General features: G+C 38.6%; 1 protein-coding gene across 12 annotated transcripts; it reads left to right on the top strand.

The window, feature by feature from the left end:
• The first annotated feature begins 1,076 nt into the window (after positions 1–1,076).
• Positions 1,077–20,234, top strand: LOC113669136 (uncharacterized). Of its 12 annotated transcripts, none has more exons than XM_089180212.1 (17): positions 3,783–3,910; positions 4,599–4,693; positions 5,819–5,974; positions 6,261–6,303; positions 7,396–7,429; positions 7,674–7,725; positions 9,056–9,606; positions 9,757–10,047; positions 10,556–10,852; positions 14,209–14,335; positions 14,627–14,835; positions 15,254–15,438; positions 15,988–16,488; positions 16,837–17,042; positions 17,818–17,858; positions 18,177–18,273; positions 18,488–20,234. In XM_089180212.1, exons 3-17 carry the CDS (start codon positions 5,964–5,966, stop codon positions 18,675–18,677), a joined length of 2,835 nt encoding a protein of 944 aa, XP_089036338.1. In that variant the 5' UTR covers positions 3,783–3,910; positions 4,599–4,693; positions 5,819–5,963; the 3' UTR covers positions 18,678–20,234. The 12 variants fall into 12 exon arrangements, with proteins under 12 accessions (XP_089036343.1, XP_089036349.1, XP_089036338.1 ...); XM_089180219.1 differs by having other exon boundaries at positions 10,556–10,843; XM_089180213.1 differs by having other exon boundaries at positions 3,787–3,910; positions 4,586–4,693.
• The last annotated feature ends 245 nt before the right edge of the window (positions 20,235–20,479 follow it).

Here is a 20,479-nt window from a genome sequence, read left to right on the forward strand (position 1 = left end):
AGTACATTCAAAGGTCAGTAGGACAATATTTATCATTTTGAGTAGAACTTAAAAGATTCCGATTTCAGCTTGCAAAACTACCTTTTCAGTATTTCAAATCGAAGCAAACACAAACAGGGTTGGTTAAGAAGGCCACAGAAGGAAATATACACGTTACAACTTGTTTATCGATAAAAATGCTTCGGAGCTGAAGGAAAGCAAAACGCTTATATGTCATAAAGAACGGGCACAACCGCCAGTGCTGTAAGACATGAATAACTAAGATCTGCATTAACATGTACCTTTGTTTCTCTCAAAGGTTTGGCGGTTTTAATCCAATGTAAGACGATCCAAAATCCGATGGAAAAGTGTTGCGAATATTGTTTACCGCACAAGATGTCACAGCAACTTTGAAATGATTGCCGAGATAATCCCAACACCAACGAATAAGCTATCTGTATGCAATTTAGCGAAATTTCTTGCCAGGAAAGAAGCGAAAAACAGCTTGCTGTAGTATTGTATTATCAAATCAACGACAGAAACAACTCAAGTAAATCGATCTCAAAATGTAAAACAAAACAGATGAAACAGAAAACATTTAGCTTACTCGCCGGTGTGATTATCTCTGCCTTACTGCTGCCTGTAAGCGTAATAGGCCGTCTCCAGCACCCAGACACCGAGGCAAATTGACTGAAAACCTGGATGCTCAGTGATACAACTTATCTGAAGCTCAGGTTTAAAAACTTTCTGTTGCATTCTTTTAGATTGTACCCTTGCTTTATTGGATTTTCATGTCAAATACAAATAAATCACACAGTAAATTAAATACCATCAACATGTTTTGTACTGTCTTCATGCGGTTCGCTTAGGTGAACCATACGCGGCTCATATTGTTAAGGACGTGGCCCAGACTCTCCTAAAGATTCTGGATTATCCCCTTCGCTGTCATATACTAAGCTTAAGGCATTCGAGTCGCTATCTTCTGGAAAAACATCTTCCGAACTACTGCTACTTACACGAGCTCCCACACTGGTTCTACTGTAAAATATTTGTTGCGCAATATTTTAGTTCCACCGCTTACGTCACGACTTCTCGCTGTTGTTTTTACCGGAAATGGAATTTCGGTTGAAAATGCCGATTTTCTCCTTAAATAAGTCGAATTGGACATAACAAATTTCAAATTCGTTTTCTACGCAACTTTTTACATAGTATAAGAAAAACATTTATTTTTGGGTTTACATGCCCTTTAAGTCACGTGCTTTGGCTTTTGACGTGAGCTGACCGACTGACAAATTCTGCGAGTGGACCTGAATACTACACGAAATACTCTACGTATAATATTACCGAGAATATGTTTCTAATACCTGAGTTCCAGCTAATGGTAGGCGTAAAATTTGTGTACAGTTTTTAACAGCGAATTTTTGTGTGGAACCGGAAGTAGAGAGCGATAAAAGACGGCTTCATTTAAATATGCAGGGTCTAATTTGTCTCACTGAGTGAGGAAGTCACAAACTTACTAAGACAAGCCAGAGTCTTCAGTTTAAGTTTTACGACTTCAAGCTTATCATGGAGCTTCATGTACCGCCATTACAGATTTTTTTTCGCTGGGTGGTAACTGAGTAACTGACGGAGGAAACCATTTTATGTTAACAGATTTCATACATGACAACATTTTTACATGCCAAAACAACAAACAGACTCACAAACTCTCACAGCTTTAAAACACTCGCGTGGTTTACTTTAAGCACGTCCCCTCAGTTTTCTGTCAGAAAGCGCCTTATTAACTCTACTGAGGAATATTGCCTTTCAAGGTTATATTGATTTTGCTGAAAGTAATGGGAAATGAAGGCGAGATTGTAGACTAATTAAATTCAGTTACATATCTATTTGCGGAAATTTCGTCATAATGATGCTAAAGGTGAGAGAGTCTTTCAAACCTCCGAGAATATCGCGGAAAAATCTCCGCACAGCCCCATAGTTCCTTATGCATGCACATCTTATTGGTCATACACTGAATAATAAAGCCCCATCTATGGATACATAATGAACGAAGTATGGGGCTATGGGGAAATTTTGCCAATATCGCTGAAAAGGAATTTAGTTGTCGCTCATGTTATCCGCTTTAGTTTCTGGGAAGGAAAGGTTAATCACATGATTACAGCGAGAACGGAAGCCGAGCAAGCTATTTCATGGGTTGACCAATCATTTAGGGACCGGTCATTATTTATCGCCTGGGGGGGGTCGGAGTATTTTTGTTGTCACATCGGAGCATTTACCTGATCCCCCCGTAGAGTATCTAGTTTTTTAGAGATCCCCCCTTATCGGTAGTGGAAAGTTTCATGATCCCCCCCCCCCTTTTCTCCCAGCCACCGCCAAATAACTTTTTGAATATGCAAGTGATATTTTAATAGTGGTACTTACGTCTCATGGACCTTGAACCACAACGGTAAATATTTGCTCGTCAGATACGAACTGAATTGTCGAGGAAGTGCCAATCTCAGGCTGTTCATCCAAATCCACGAAAACATAGTCATCGTCGCTCTCTGCCTCTCCACTTTCGGATTCTTCATCCTCGGATTCCACGTCATCTTCATCACTCGACAGTTCTTCTGTTATCACAGTCTCTTTATTCTGTCGGTAATAGTGACATCGAATGGCCTTCACTTTGTCAAGTTTCCGACCCACAGTCGTCAAACCATGCTTGTTGAGATACAGGTCTAGTTCTCTTACCCCCAACTTTTCAACTTTGCCACCCTCGATGAGGTTATCCCATTGAAAGTCCTTGTACGTTCGTTCGGCCTCTTGCCTTCTTCGCTCCTGAGCTGCTCTTGTTCTGATGTCCTTTCGGATCTCAATATCCTTCAAATGACTAACATATGCAATGACGTGCTTCTCTTCCACATTATATTTTGAGCAGAAGCTCTTCATTGTATCCTGATCGTTTCTGATACTGTCAGAATGTTCCTCGTACAGATCTTTAATACATTTTCTTGGAAGGTAATCATCTGGTGTCCTGCCCGTCGATTCCGTCTGATAGATATCCATGAAATGTCCAGGATTGTTTGAATCTGGTACAGGTTGCGGAATTCTTTCCGTTTCTGGACCGACCCATCTATTGTTAGAACACCAGGAACAGAGATTGGAACTTTCTTCTCTTGACTCTTTACAGGCATCACGACAGAATTCCATAAAAAGTTCTCCACGAATATAGTGGTCTTCCATAAACGATTCGATCTTTCGGAAGTATGCTGCACCGGGCGCTTGCTCTTTGTTTCGTTCTGATGCACCCCGATAGTTGTCGAGGTAAACAGAATTGAAAAAGAATAATTCATCAGGGGACTCGCTTACTTTGCTCTTGATGTAATCTTTAAGGACAGGGGCATCATCAATTCTCTCGGCTACCTGACTACAGACATACCAGGCATTTTTCTCCATCCGTTTCTTTTCGTACTCTTCGTATGACTGGAGAGACAGTTGTTTGATTTCCTCTTCTGAAAGATCCTCAAATCTCCTATATTTTTCCCACTCTAGAGTTGCGCCATCCACAAGAGCATCAGAAATTGCCGAGTTTGTCCTTTCGGCTTCACCTTGCCCGCTGTCGCCCAGCGGCAAATCCTACCAAAGTATTTACAAATGCAATCACCTGGGGTCCCGGCGCGACCTAAAATTCCTTTTTTTTTGGTCTGATCCCCCCCATTATGCTTGTCAATTACGGCTGATCCCCCCTAAAGGTCTTCAAAAAGCCATGTGATCCCCCCCTAAATACTCCGACCCCCCCCAGGCGATAAATAATGACCGGTCCCTTAGTGCCGTGAAATTTAATTTACAATCCAGTCACGCATATAGTTTGTGGCCACAAATTAAAAAAACTTCAGAGGGTTAACACACGCAAGATACGCACAAATGCTTATTCGCAGCAGGAGAAGGAAAGGTATAAATCAAAATTTTACCGATCCATTTAAGGTCCTCACTTATTATGTGGTTTCACTCTATTTTGGTTTTGCTGCTCTCATTGTTCTACTTTTTTTGCGCAGTCAATGATGACTAAGGCAGCTATAACGCAGTCGTTGATTGAGTATTTGAAATGCAGTATTACCTTCGTTGATGTTTAACTGCATTTCAGGATCGACATTAGAACTGACTCCGCTGAAACTCTTTACAAGCTTTAAATTGTGCTCTGAGAACTACTACAACTTCTTTATTAGAGTTGTTTGATAAGTTGGACCTGAATTTACGTTAGCGTAGTACATTCGATCTCATATTTCTCTCAGTATATGCTCAAAAGGAAAAGAAAATTTCACTATTATTTCAGCGTTTAAGCATCAGATCCCTCAACCCTCAAAGCTCGCCTACTTAGCTATATTTTTCGTTAGTGGACAATTTTTGTGGTTGCACTTGTGGTGAGAGCTTCAGGCTTTCTGAATGAAGGCTATCATAACATTTGTCAAGGTAATTTTCGTTTTCTTGATCATGATAGTTGAAACTATAACAGTGATTACTTTTAGGGAAGCAAAGGATTTATAACGGTAACAACGCCTTAGGGTGTTTCATGTTTGAACTACGGATAACCCGAGAACCTAGATTTTTTTTTCTTTTTCATATCAAGCACTTTGTTTTAGCGGTAGGTAAAGTTACGTAAGTCAAAAGAGTTGGTCTGGGAAGGCGCAAGAAAGACGTGAGGAAATTTAAAACTGCAGTCTCGATATCAAGACTGGTAAGAGGAAGTAATTTCAATTATTTATCTATGCGCCTAAAAGCTGGGATGAGTCATAACAGGTAGCAGATGTTTCACAATGACTTACTTGATTTAGAAGCTCGGTTAAAACTTCCTCAGAAAATTAGCTCTCTTTGTGGGTGTATGCCGGTTCAGCTTGCTTTTGAATTTGACGCGATAAAATCGAGGTAAATGCTTTTTATCTTTCCCTTTGTGATTAAAATTACTTCTTTATCAGATGATTTTTAAATAAATGTATTCAAAACTTGTACCCAAAGAACTCACCTCTAAATCTTCTTTTACCAGTAGCTGCCAATAAAGAAAATCTATGTTTTTTCTTTCAACAAGTCGACCTTATTAATTAATACTACGGTTTGCAGAAGTTTGATAACAGTTTGCTTGACTGTTGTCTTTATTATAGTCTTTTGTGCTTAAAACTGAGATAATGAAATGGAGATCAGAACGGAGTAGGAAACTTCTTACGCCATTTATGATATTTTAGTTAGAGACAAATACCCTCCATTTAGACGGATAGAGGAGATATAGGCGTCTGATCGACCTAATTCATTACTAACTGAGCTAATGTGTTTGTCCATTCGATAGCGGTGGCATACGACTGTTACCATCGAAGTTTGACCGATGCAAAATATGTGATTCTTAAAAGTGTTTATAATTTTAATCAGAGACCGGTCATGTTACTAGAAATTTGTTTGTTCAGTATAAACTCATTTCTGTTCCTTTTCTTTCCTGTGGAATATTATGGCATACTGAAAAGTAGCAACCCTCTTGTCTTATAAGTTTTTTTTGGGCAATTATATTTTTTTATTATTAGTAGTAGTGTTACTAATTTTTTTTAATGTTAAAAACACCTCGTTTAGAATATTACGCTGACATCTTAGTGCATGCTATAGTTGGCAGTTGTTTGCGTAAAAATGTTCGGCAAATGCAAATGAAATTCGGAAGGTCTCAAATTTCCGTCAAGATTCATGTAGTAGAAAACTGAGCTTTCTGGTAGGTTCACTTCTTTATCTATTAGGGTTAGTTTCCACCAAAATCAGGGAGAAGCAAGTATGTTGTACTTCGCTATCTAAGCAAATTTCCTCATGTTCTAATTCCTTCTTTTAGGAGCATCATGCATCTTCAGCAGTTTTAGGATCTTTTTTTGTGTTTTACTGAATACATCATATCTACAATTTAATCGCCGATCCATACTTTGTCGACGGGAAATACCTCATAACAAACTGACACCAGGCAGGGTCAAAGTGGAAACATGGCGATCAGGTAATTTTGTGAAAAATACATTCACCTCAAGATATTTGTATTTCACAATTTTTAACTTCACCCATGGCGACATCGTGGTTCATGCCGAAATTTGTGTACTTGAGCAAACAACATTTAACTCTTATGACTGAAGTTCATGCTTTTTCGGAATACGATTTCTGAGTAAAATAACGGCTTTCGTCTGTTATTAAAAATTCGCATTTTGAATGGAAACTTTCATGTATATTTGTGGAAAACGATACTCCGACTTTGAAAATAAGATTCAAATTGATTCCTTTTTCTGCAGGTGTTATTATGAAAACAAGGTGCCCTTATACATCATTCTTGTGGTAAGTTAAGTGCTAGATAATTAAATATAGGCAAAGCTTTTAAAGATTATTACGTCACAACTTTGAAAGTTTCAAATACCACCGGCCTTATGGCTATTTTGATGACGTTTTGTAGGTAATTATACGCAAAAACAAAAATCATTCAAATATATAAATATAAACAGTGTAAATCGACTTTAAAGATAATGTGTCGCTCTGCAGCAAACCTACAGCAAAGACCCTCCTTTGCATCCTATTAAAGAAGACTCGACTAGTCATTAGCAACTTTGTTGTCGCTTGAAACCGAGAATGATCTTCGAAGTTATGCACATCTCTATTGAGTAATTATAAAAATAAATGTTGATAAAATCAAGCTTCAAACCCATCACTTGGAGCAGCTCTTAGTAGCTGAAATTTTAATCTACCTAAAAGCTGTTCGTTGGTAGAACTGAGTGTTACTTTTCGAGAAGCTGATAAAGGAAACAGAAATGATAGAATTTCTCATTTGCAATTTAAAAATTTGGCTTTACACCAGGACTGAAATGGCGGATGTAACCCAATGGATGTCCAAGTTTATTATTTGGTTGTATTACCATAAATCCTTGGAAACGCATTGGGACTTTGATATTTCATAGGCACAATCATCGAAGGAAATCCTTGACATTGCCAATTCCATGTGTGTTGATTATTGTACTCATGTAGACATGTAAGTTATATCACGATCACATTAGGGTGCTTAAAGCAGTCGCTCTTCCAAAAGGTCACTTCTCACAATCTCCCAACATTTCCCAGACGTTGGAAAATTTTCATCAAAACTGATTTAACAAACAAGTAAGATTACTAGCACGGTCCATGAGAGCATTTTGTTATCTACTTAGATATTCTCGACGATTTATGGACGACATGTAGCCAGGTGATGGAAGCTTCATCACTGGCAGAACACTTGGGAATATTTTAAGAGACTTTGAAATTTTTTCTTTCTTCGGATGCATTTTGTTAATTATTTTACTTCTCCAAGATGTGTTTACGCTATCATAAGTTTGATGAGAGAAATTAAAAGATATCTAGTAAATGTTTTAATAGCTAATTGCAATTGATTTCTATCATTAACAGAACTACTGTTGTGTTCTTGCCGTTTCGAAAGTCGGTGAGTTAGTTTTATTAATCATTCGTTGGTACTTCAAATCTCACTTTTTGTTTATCTAAATGCATGTACTTTGGTGTTTTAGTAACGGTTATCAGTTCAATTCTCATCCACCAGCTAAAGTAAAACAAATGATTCTTGGTATCCTTGGATTTGACGTTCTGAAAACTCAAAGCATACGGATACTTGTCTTCTTTAACCAAAACAATCGAAAGTCAAACGTTGTTTCCCCTTTTGTGATTTTCAGGCTCTTTTGATTATGTTTACTGGCCTTTAAATGGAAGTGAAGAAGACATTGGGTGAGTATCATTGATGTTATTAGTAAATATAAACCCAATCTGCCGATTGCTTACACGAGGTCTAACCCACACCGCGATTTTGCGCAAGTAATGCGCCTCTAGGTTCTCTATAAGAGGGTTAATTTAATAAAATAAATGTCCTTCCAAAATTAGCTTTCGACTCTCTTGACACTGTAGTTCAATGGGAGTAAGTTTTTAAAGAAACTGTGGAGCTGTGTCGGTGGGAGAGTATAACAGGAGTTTTAAACTGCGTCGGTGGGGGAGTATAACAGGAGTTTTAAACTGCGTCGGTGGGGGAGTATAACAGGAGTTTTAAACTGTGTCGCTGGGAGAGTATAACAGGAGTTTCAAACTGCGTCGATGGGAGAATATAACAGGAGTTTTAAACTGCGTCGGTGGGGGAGTATAACAGGAGTTTTAAACTGCGTCGGTGGGGGAGTATAACAGGAGTTTTAAACTGCGTCGGTGGGGGAGTATAACAGGAGTTTCAAACTGCGTCGGTGGGAGAATATAACAGGAGTTTTAAACTGCGTCGGTGGGGGAGTATAACAGGAGTTTTAAACTGCGTCGGTGGGGGAGTATAACAGGAGTTTTAAACTGCGTCCGTGGGGGAGTATAACAGGAGTTTTAAACTGCGTCGGTGGGGGAGTATAACAGGAGTTTCAAACTGCGTCGGTGGGAGAGTATAACAGGAGTTTTAAACTCTTTACCGCGGTGGCCAATTTACGTTATCAACTCAGTTGATGATTATTAATTACCCTACGTATACTTCGAGTTGTTAATTTACTGCACTCGCTGCAACCGCTATGCTTTACAGCAATTGCTGGAAATCCATCCTGGCTTCCCATTTTAAAAAAAGATTTTTACTCCTTTGCTCTTTTATTAGTCAATGAGAACTTTTCTAATTTCTAGGAGGTTCTTTTCAGTCAAATGTTTGGATTCTTTGACATATCCTTCGTGTCGGTGAGAAGTTAGGAAAATCAGTTGATTTCAACTTTTCGAAACTAGCTTCTTTGTTTCGATACTCAACTAATCGCCTAAGAAAGTCGAAAATCTAATTTCTTTTAAATGATAAGGCGAATTACGTCTGCCTGTTTTATTGTCAAGAACGACCGCTTGGATATCTGAGCTCTCAGTTTCTAGAATGCAATAGATGCAGCCAGGTGTGTAATTATCAGAGCTGGCCTGGAAACACATATTAGAGCAACGCCGTTGGTTTAACTTTGACAATATATTAAGTGATGGAAAGCAAGAGAGAGAGAGTTCCTGACACTAACACTTTAACTTAAAGGTTCTTTTTCCAGGTTCATAAAGTTGAGTTATTTTTCAGGTACAAAGACTCGGAATTTACGAATGATCGATGCTCCGAAAGCAGGTCGCTTAGTTTCCACAGAGGAACCAATGCCACCTCCGTAAAAGCTCCTTGTTTGGCCCTCGATGATGAAAGTTTTACCTTCTCCCTTTGGTTTAAGTTTGCTCCGGATGGCTTGACCAATCAAACGTTTTATGCGGACAAAAGAAACAAAAAAAATGGTTTCTACTTGTACGTTCAGGACCAAGTGATCCGCTTGACAGTGATTCTATACACCGATCGCAGCGACCTCTTAAAAAGCAACGGAAAAATCGCATATAACACTTGGACACACCTTGCTATAACATTCAGGGAAGAAGATCGTAACCTCATCCTCTACATCAACGGAAAGAAGCAGAAAGATGCATCACTTTGGCAAAGAATTGATTATTTCTCCGGAGCACCGACATGTACCATAGGAAACTTGCCTGATGGTTGGCGCAACAGAACTTTTCAGTTATACGGATCGGTGATGGATCTGTATTTTCTAAACTCTTCAGTGACTGATGATAATGTCGACGCTCTTAGAGGTGTGTACTAGGTTACAAATGTTCTATTGTATATTCTCGATCACAGGAAAGGTCCAGAGTAGTTACTATTAAGCACTTACCGCAAGTCTTCATCTATCCACAAAATCACAAAACAACTTTTTCTACTAATATTTGCAATCCACGTGACAGGTTTCCCAGTTATAGACAAATACACAAATCAAGTAAAGAGTTCCATTGTGTTGGTGAAGTGGATGCCCCCTCTACAGGGACAGTGCCCAGTGCACGCTTACAGCATATACTATAAAAACAGCGCTATCAATTGGACGTCAACATCGCCTCGAATGCTACCAAAGAACTCAACCACGTACCATCTTCAGCTTTTCTGTCGGACAGCATACCAGATTGCAATGACAGCGTGGAATTCAAACGGAGAGTCGTCTCTGAAGGACAGCAGGGTCTGGAAACTAACCACTGGTGGAGGTAATGGACATATGGAGCCTTAGGGGAAATCGTGCGTTACACGTGACTGCCTTGCTTAGATTATGTGATAAATATTCAATTTCGTTTTCATCTTATCAGTATCAGATCTTAAAAATGTCAGTAAGGTGATAGAGGCCATATACGCTGAACGTAAGACAGTTAACAATGCTTTTAGAATTTTCGTGACGGTGAGAATGTTTGTTTCGGATGAAAGAGATTTGTTACTGGAAAAAATTGAATAAATTAGCAGCAGTAAGTAGAGAGTTAAAAAAATTATCAGTGGCATTATCCCTATTCTTGAGTATCTTTAAAAACTTTCATGTATTGGAAATCGCGCTTGTATCCCCGTCTGGTTCTTTGCTTAAAGTTGCCTTTATCTGCTGCTAAATACTCTTCTTTTTAGTTTATGGACGAGTAATTCACTGACGATGTCTTTTTGGTGAAAAACCTTTACTTCTGAGTTCTTCTCTCAGGTTGCTTGTCTTTCTGCTTTCTTTATTTTTAACAGACAAACCAATTCCCCCTGTTATCACAAAGCTGGAAATGTCTACCTGTGTAGTCAATCTTACATGGACTGTCAGTGAAGATGCCTCATGTCCGCTCACCAAGTACTCTATTTACTACAGACACGAAAAATCCTCTTGGAATAAGATTGAAATTAGTGAAGTGTCAGTAACTAGCCATCAGTGGTCATTACGGTGCGACACACAGTATGAGTTTGCAGTGTCTGCTTGGAATGATGTGGGTCAAAGCAACTTCTCAGCTACTTGGCGAAAAAAGACCCAAATCGATCCAGGTAAGACAGGTAAGAGTCTTTACAATCTGCTTTGTATCAAGTTTATCCTTGCAAAGATTGGGAAGAACAGAGACAGCAACAACATCAATTTGTAAATCATACTTAAAATGCACGATTCTTGATTGCTCAAGATAACTGTGCCGCTTATCGACATGTTTAAAAGCATAAATTGACATCAGTAATTCAATTGACGACATTAAAAATACAAACAAGTATATAGAATATGGCAATGAAGTTAAATCTATTTGAAACTTTTTAACCAACGGGGCTTGAAAGGAGATTTGAAGAAGATGAAAAAGCGTTCGAAAAACACAATCTTAAAAAAAGACAACAACAAAAGAAGAGCGATGAACCACTGTGTGAGTGTTTCCCTTAAAGTTCAAGTTTTTCATCATTTACCTCAAATATGAACACTGTTACTACCAATAAACGAAGGCACATTTCTCATCCATGTTCCATCCATCCATCCATCATCTCTGGATGGACTGAGCAGTCGATTTCGACAAATCCTCTTTCTTATGGTTACTGATGATCACTGGAGTGCTATCTACAATGGCCGATCAGGCCAATTCGAGAGCGGCAGACTCTTTAACATTCTGGGCAGAAGTAATCAACAACAGGATGTGGTAGGTCACGGAGATGCTGGAGATGCTTGATGAGATGGAGTTCAAAATTCTTAACAGCAGCATGGCAGGTCGATAGCTACCCTGGACGGCTAATGGCCAGGTGTTGGTGAGAAGGTCGCATGTTTTTAAGGCTGGATTTTAGAACATCCTTATACCTCTTGTATTGGCTTTCACGAGATCGTCAACCGCTGAATACTTCTCCATAGGAAATAGCATTTGGAATACGGTTATCTTCCATACGGATAAGATGTCCTGCCCATCCGGCGGAGCTGGCTCTTCATGAGGAGTACTTCGATTCCCCTAAATTGCGGGTAACGTAAATCTTTATTGAGGATACCCACTTTACTAAAAGTGCTTTACAGAGGGGTCCTCCCAAAGGGATTACGGTGGTGTTGGGTACCATGTCCTTCTAGGACATGCCAAAGATCTTGCAAAAGTATCTGAGACGAAACTGATCAAGTTGTCTGAGGTGTTAGTGATATCATGTCCAAGCCTCACACGTATACAGCAATTTTGTCGGAACTACTGTTCTGTAGATACCGACCTTTGTGGTTAGCTGAATTCCATGGTCTGACCAGAGTCGATAGTCCAATCTTCCCGAAACAGCACTTGCTTTGTAAATACGTGACGTGACTTTTATTAACGTCTGCATTCTGAGAAAGGAAGCCACCCAGGAAGCAGACGTTTGTTCGACTTAAAGGTTTTCATCGCTTATCTAAACATTGCTTAGGGCTCTTTAACTAACAAATAGAGAAGCCTTGACTGTGCTCTGTTCCGTTGTTAACCACGCAGGAAGCAGCTAGAGCAAGAAAGAAGTGTTTCTCCCGACTTCTTGAGTGCTCTTGCCGCTTCCTAATTGCTTTAAACATAGCAGGGTACAATCAAGGCTTCTCTATTTGTTTTATGATCACGAATCCGTTAAATTCCCCATGCATTACTTTTAATTTTCAAAACAAACTTTATTTCCAAAGCGAACAATACAGTGCCGTCAGCATGCTCCGTACTCTCATAGAAACTAGTCGGACATAGTACAATTTGGAAGATGGCATGACTTTTTTTAGTTCATCTCTACGTTTTATACTCTGATAGAGCACGCTCTTTCAGCCAGTGACAGCGCGCGTTATATCCGAACTTTATTATAATGCTCATTGTGAGGCCGTAACGAATGGCTGCCGTGACAAACTCATTTAATATGTCTCGTAGATCTTCTTCAGAGTAAGCCAAGGGTGCCCAGTCATCTGCAAAGAGTGACTCAGGCAGGAACATTAGTGAGACCTTCGACTTAGCTTTGAAGCGTTGTAGGCAGAAAATGCCGCCGTCTGCCCTAAATCTCATCGCGACATCTTTGCAACAGTCCCTGAGGGCGTCCTAGAACATCATAGAGAGGACTATGCCAAACAAAAGTGGAAAAAACAAATCGGATTCAAGTGCCATCATGCCATCATAAAATGAGCAGATAATCTTCACTACTCTTGGTGGACATCCAATCTTCAGAGGAGTTTCCAGAGTCCCTCACGGCTTATAGAGTCAAACTCTCTGGCAAGGGGCAACGAGCACCATGTACAGGTCGAGGTTTTCTTCTATGCAAAGTGCATGTAAGGGGTGCCTCGACCTAAGGCCACATCGGCTTTTTGGAAGTATGCTAAATTACGATTTGTAGGTGCCTAACTTTCCTAACTGACTGCATACCTCCATCGTGACTTGTATACGGTTTTTTTTTTTAACAGTGAATAAATTAGTTTGCAGTTGTGTTAAGTTCACTACTGGTCATTACAGAAAGGTGCCATCAAGCTGTGTCATTAGGCAGTTGACGATCACACTGGCGGGGAATCTTACAACCACGCTGAGAAAGGATATGCTTGGATGGTTGTCACATACCGGTCTGTCTCCTTTGTTCTCGTACTGTTGAATGATCAAGTATCTTTGAATTCTTGTGGGACCTTTTCCTTAAGCCATAGATGTTTGAAAAGCCGGGAAAGCGCAGCCACAAGTGCGTCTCCACCATGCTTGTTCAATTCTGGTGAGATACCGTCCTCACCCAGAATTTTGTCGCTTGAAAGTTGGTGAATTGCCTTGGTTGTTTTAGCAACTGTTGGCATGTAGTCAAGCTCCATGATTACTGAACTTTGGAGTAGTTTATCAATGCCAGCGTCGCAAATCTTTCCACAAATAGTTGAGTTAAAAATTGAAATGCTATGCCCATCTCTCAATGATATCTTCTGGTTCTTCGATCAAGGTCTGTGCATCAAGGTCAATGAGAAGACAGACTCCTCTAGCGGTTGAAACCTACACAGCCTTGAGTTCACTGAGAAACTTCTTAACATATCTTGTATCTGCAGCAACCTGTAGCTTTCTTTTTCCATCCAATTGTTCTTCAAATCACAGACTTTGGCTTGAACCATCTTCTTCCCGTTGTACTGATCTTTCTTGCCTGCAAGTTCTTAGTCGCAAGTGGAGCTCATGGAGCTCTAACAACAGGAATAGCCTCTGGGTAGAAGGGAACGATTACTTAGGTGGTGGTGTACACCGTTGAGCACTTGTGTCTCGTTCCACTGATACTAAAGAGTTCTAACTACGAACTCGATAGATCTTACTCATTAAGGGAGAAATAGGAAACTGCCTGAACTTTCTTATATTAGACCTCTACCGGTTATTTTTAATTTTTTAATAATTATCACCTCAGAGGTAAATTACAAAACAAATAGCTATTCACTATCTAACGATCTTCCCAACTTGCAGGTTTTATGGGCTGGCCGATAATTGGTATTATCTTGGGATGTATCTCCGTGTTCCTAATAATTTTAGTGATGTTCAGCTGCCACAGAAGAAAAAAGATCAGAAGACTAAACACTGCGAGGAAAAAAAGGTGAGGAAATAAATTTCAAGGCACATAAGTTAGAAAACACGTTCTCGACATTGCTATTTCACGGGAGGTCAGCTGCGTCTTTTTAGCCTTGAAGTCCAACTTTTTTCTTCGTTTGTTTGTTTTGTTTTTGCCTTTTTTTGCTTCCTCCTGTTTTGAAAAGTGTTTGACTTAAACTATTATAAATGACCTAGTCAGTTACAATTATAAAATATTTCACTCTTATGGCTTTAAATACTCATGTCTGTCGTGAATGAATCAGTGCATTCGACTGATATCAGTGCATCTATTCAGGTCCAAGTCAGACATCACAACTCTTCAATATTTGGAAGTTTGGCCTGAGCAGGTGACTTTGCTCGAAGAACTGGGCCGAGGAGCATTTGGAAAAGTTCATAAAGGAGTGCTAAGGGAATCCCCAGGAGTGGAAGTTTTCTATCACGGCATTCGAGAGAAGCGCGTGCCATTCAAGGAGGGAAAAGTTATTGCTGTTAAAGTTCTGAGTGGTTAGGAAACTTTGCTTTGCTTTGGATCATTGAAGCTTACATTTTTTCTACAATTTTTCCTTTTATTCCTTTTTAGGTATACATGTTTTCTTTGTTTACGTTTTTCTTATAAGTTTTCACGTTCATTTCCTTTGTTTCAGTTTTGTTCACGATTACATGGCAAAGGGGAAAATTAGGTGGTTTACAAATTTTCAAGCTACATGAATTTTTATCAAATTTATACAGTATTACTTGAGAAGCAAGTAATCAGAAATGTAGATGTTCAATGGGCGAGGTAAATCGAAATCTATCACCAACTTTACATGGTTTTTGTAGCGTTTCTTTAAACGTGAGTCGAAGTGAATGACATGCACGGCTGATAAACAATGGAAATAATTAGAATCAATGATTTTTAATCATTGAAATTACTTTTCTATAGCATTGGCAAACGAACAAGATAAAGAGCTTTTTTTGGAGGAAATTGATCTCATGAAGCAGATCGGCTGCCATGTGAATGTCCTTCGCATGATTGGTTTCTGGACCAGATCTGAACCTTTCCTTCTGTTGTTGGAGTATGTTCCAAATGGAGATTTGCTAACCTGGCTCAGGGAGAAGAGATATCAAGTAAGGAGGACAAAAGAGATAAACCATCACTACCCAGCTGTGCTAACTTCCAAATATGATCCCTTCATGTTTGTTCTTAACTGTTTGTTCATTTAAATGGGACTGTATCTTTACTTACCATTTTTCCTATTAGTTGACTCACTATGATTACTTATGTGATAATCAGAGGAATTGTATTTTTTTTTATTTTGTCTTTCAGAAACATTAACAATCGCTCGATAGCCATTTTGAAAATTAGCTTTCAGTACTATAACAACCTGACGTGGGGTGATCCTTGACGAGTGATCATCTTGATTGAAAATAAAATGTGTCTTTGTTATTGCGCTTGAAAATTTTTAGGGGTTAAATTAATAAGCAAATACAGAGTATATTTTTGTCATGTTAGGATTGCTGAAAACGAACTTGAATGTCTCAACATCCTATTAGGGTTTTCCTTCTTATCGGAGATACTACTGAAAATGGATCGTAAATATAATGAATTAAATTAATTATATCATAATTGTTACCAGCATTATTGTGAATCATTTCTTATTTTCCTTATATCGAAAGATAGACCCCGTGAAGTTCCCACAGCTTCAAAGCACTGAACGTCTGACATCAAATGTTTCTAATGAAACTAAAGTATCACAAGAAGAGCCATCTGTTGGGAAAACCTCGAGTAACTTGGAGAAAATACACGCAGAAGAAGAACGATATAAGAGTGATCCAAAAGAAATAACACAGGATGAAAAAGAAAACGATGAAATCCGATATACAAATGATGACAAGGGAGATTTTGAACCAAAATATTTGAAAGAGGAAATTTTAGGAAATATAAAAGAGTTACCAAGTGAGAAAATTGGCTTGGACCAAAAGGAGAGAGAAGATAGTGGTTTGGAATTGAAACCTCTCTTAAGGCAGGAGTGTCATCAGCCTTGTGATGCACCCATAAATGTAAACAGCGTGGTTGACGACTTCCAAGAAAGCAGTTCTAATGATACCACTTACGAAGCATCAGATACGATTGCTAAAGATATGCTTAGCTTTGCATGGCAGATAGCTCGAGGGATGGTGAGCAATAAGGAATAGTCAATACATGCGGGACAAATTTACCTTCCCCACCACCCCCATCCAGGAAAAAAAGAAAACAAACTAACAATTCGATCGATCTCCATGATGTTTCACATAGATATCAGTTTGGTGCAGTATCAGCTGTGCTATGTCAAGACCATCTATATTGAATGGAGATCTGTTGTTTTTGCTGCTTTCATACTAAGTTAAGTATAGAGGATTGGCTTACAGTCACTTACCAGATTGTCTAGGTTAACTATTCAGCTATCTCTGTACACCTTTGCAGACCTTTTTCAGTTAATGGCGGTTTGTTTCAGTGCTGCTAATCTTCCTTTTCTATCCCTACAGAGTTACCTATCAGCTATGGGATTCATTCATCGAGATTTGGCGGCTCGTAACATTCTCGTTGGAGAAGATAAACTTGTCAAAATTGCTGATTTCGGCTTGATGCGCCACTCTGATTTGTACAAGGTGGAAAGGCAGAAAAAGCTTCCAGTGAAATGGATGGCACCTGAAGCGCTAAAAGATAGCATCTACACCACAAGGAGCGATGTGTGAGCTTTTTTTCTGTAACAAACAAATAGATTTAATCTGCATAATTAGTTGGGCAGAATCAACGTTATAAATGCTTTCATTGGTAAAAGAAGGAAAACGACGTTTGTAGGTCAATCACGTCAAATCAATCTCTTCTTGCCCAAAGACATTTTCTTAGGTATGCAACGATCATGATTAAGATTGAATATTACTTATGGGGAGCTCTGCCAAACCTCTTCATGCCTGACGGAGAAAGCCTCTATCAAAACTTTCTTGCTTCATCAAAAATTAAAATAGATGTCACATCTCCTATTTCAGTTACAAATTTCACTCCTAATGAAGAGAGCGAAAGGTAGTAATTCTCACCTTTTTTTTCCTTGAGAAAGTGAATTGGACCGGCCTTTTTAATCTTTGAAGGAAAGTTGTTCTTAATTTGACATCGCTAAAAAAAATTTCAGTATATTCTCTCTAATTTGGTTGGGGATAATCGGCTTATATCTGATCATTAAGACAGTCATAATTGTGCCTACTTCTGAATATTCCCGACACCTGGTGTCAATTATGATCCAACTTTGACTTTGGATATTCTAACACTGAGCTGAAGGAGACTTCTGCATTAAACATGAAAATAAGTTTAATATACACTAGTTCCAATTATTTTATACTTTCTACGTCCTGACCACATGCTCCAAATTAACATGGACTTCTACCAGGTGAAAAGTTGAAAATTTTAAATATACGATAAAGTGTCTATTATTTCCTTGATCTCATGCATGTTGTTTTTGTATATTTTAGTTGGTCCTATGGCATTCTTCTTTGGGAAATATCCACATTAGGTGAGAAGAACACGTTTAAATGACATTTTCTCTTTGCACACCACACTTCGTTTTGATTGATATTTATATCGTTCTGAGTTTTCCCTCAGAGCCGAGCTAATTAGTTCACTCCATCAGCCCGGCTTATAATAATCAGAATATGCGTCGTGTAGGTGCAAAGAAAATGAGAACTCTTTACCTATGATTTTGATGTTTAGAACACAAAAGAAATGGGTAACCCGAAAATTTCCATGGCTCAGTTATATTCCTATTTCTTCCACGAAAAAAGAGGAAACGAGTTCATCGAGCAAATCCTCACTATACCATGTTTGCTTTCAGGTGGTACACCGTATCCAGGCATCAAAAACAGCGAATTAAGCAGTCTCCTCAAAACTGGATATCGTTTGGAAAGACCTCAGAGCTGCTCAGAGGAATTGTATGTATTTAACCAGATTTTCCAGTGTACAATTTTTTACTCAAATTTTCTAGGATGTATAAGTATCATGTTGAGAGCGTAGGTTTAACTAAAAAAGATTCAGGAGGGGAAGGGAAGCGGGTGTTTATACTGTTTATACTGATTTCGCATCTGATTGAACCCTTCCTTGTCCCCTCTCACTGTTTGTGACATATTGTCGTTTCTCCTCCATTAGATATTCACTCATGTTGAATTGCTGGCAAGAGGATCCCAGAAAAAGACCCACATTTGAACAAATGATGGTATCACTAGAAGAATTAATGATGAAAGACAATCCATATCTCGATTTTAATCAACTGGGCGAGACCCATTTCTATTACAACATTGTGTCATCGGTTGAGTCTTCTTCTGACATGATAGAATGACAGATCGAATGTGATAAATGATAGACCTAGCTCCTACAAAATTTCGAATATCACACAATGGAGCACAAATGGATACTTAAGAGGGAGAAATAACTTTTAGAGAAATACTGATTTATTTTCTAGTATCAACTTTATCTATTGACTCTCCCACAAACGAGAGAAAAAGACGCGTGCGAAAAGAAATGCATTTTACTCTATGGCTTTGACGGATTGTTTATTTTTGTTGGTTTTCCCAAAGTCTTTTTCTCCTGACTCAGTTATTCAGGCTTTAATTTTCGAAGTAGCATTTTAATGACAAGCTGACACCGATCTTTCTGAAAATCATCCACAAGTGGTGATAGTAATGCCATTTTTGGACACTTTCAAAATGTCCACTTCTTTTAAACAATCAAAATTGGTGTAATTACGTAACATATCTTTCTATACAACAAAAATACAACTTCGGACACGTGCTACCCTATGTGTCAACTTTAAAATGAGGGTTAAACAAAACCATTTTTTTGTTAAATGAGGGTCTTATATAAATCGCTAGCCAAGTTTTCAATGCGAACTACCCTAAACAGTCTTCAGATGAAGACCCTAATGTCAATTAGGAAAACCGAGAGCAATGTAAGAAATATCCTTTTTACAACATCTCTCTCCTTTCCCTCATTTGAATATAGTCATTGGAGATAAAACTTTCAAATCTCCATATTACTTTGTTTTTACTATATAAGCCTCAGTTTGAAATTTGACGTCGGTCTGTACTTACGACCGGCTCAATGGAATCAATGCTTCTACTAAGCAAGAACAGCTCGTCTTCTCAGTCTTTTAAGTGCTATTTGAGAAATACAACCTAATTTAATTCATAACACCCGATTGTAAATATACAGGGGGAAAGATTCCACACTGAGCAATTTTGCCATTTTTTTCTCTTGATTTAAAGGTTAATCATAATCGCCTGGTAATATTGCAAGGGGTATCGTCCAAGTTCTCATTTCCACGCTTTTCATCCGTGATAAGAACGTGAAAGAAAATCCCTTGAATGCTCAATTTCGTTTGGTTAACTTGCACTCTTAATCTCCATCGGTTGTGATGCAAATCATTTGCCATGAGCCAGCAGGTACCAGTACACAATTTTCTGAAGGATGGAAGGATCCAGAACATTTCACATTCTATTGGCTTCTACTGTGCCCCTCTCTGGAGCTCGTACCCGTAAGGGGAGGGGAGCGCAAATTCCTCCGATTCATTTCTTACTTTAAATCGCAGGTTTTAGCCTCATACAATATATGCGATATCGTTGCCTTTTTCAGCTGATTTTCTGGAAAAAAGACTAATATTTTCAATCTGAAGCTTTAGACTATTTGTAAAATGGACGAGTTTGCCTCTGAACTTAAAACACGCCAGCTATGAAGAGAGGCAAATATGTCGCGTTTCATGTAGACCATCAATTAAAGGCCGTGCAGAGTAAAGCCATCGGATCCTTTACACGTCATTGTTAGGCACATAAATCTCGACCTTTCTAATAAATTTTACTCAATTTTTCTGTCATAAAAGGCATTGATAAAATAAAATATATATATAAAGATCGAAACGATTTAGAGTAATTCCAAAGCGTATGCTTGATCGATGTTCTCAAAACTTTCTCAAATTGGGCGTAGAACTTTGATTCAAAGTAAAAAAGTGCTCCGTTTTCTCAACTTCACATTATTTATTCTAACTGTTTCAAACCGATTATGAGTTGACAAGCTGCTTTGTACAAGCCAATATCTATGATTCAGCTAATTATAGAGACAATAAAGGCTCCGTATTGTCGATTGAGG

Source organism: Pocillopora damicornis, chromosome 8, assembly GCF_964200805.1.
Source record: "Pocillopora damicornis chromosome 8, jaPocDami1.2, whole genome shotgun sequence".
Classification (NCBI taxonomy): Eukaryota; Metazoa; Cnidaria; class Anthozoa; order Scleractinia; family Pocilloporidae; genus Pocillopora; species Pocillopora damicornis.

What these genes read in the sequence shown, in the direction of transcription:
- LOC113669136 (XM_089180217.1), top strand. An exon ending in GAAACTAACCACTGGTGGAG is followed by an intron (nt 10,048 to 10,555) that starts GTAATGGACATA and finishes TATTTTTAACAG; the next exon opens with ACAAACCAATTCCCCCTGTT. An exon ending in CAGAGCTGCTCAGAGGAATT is followed by an intron (nt 18,274 to 18,487) that starts GTATGTATTTAA and finishes CTCCTCCATTAG; the next exon opens with ATATTCACTCATGTTGAATT.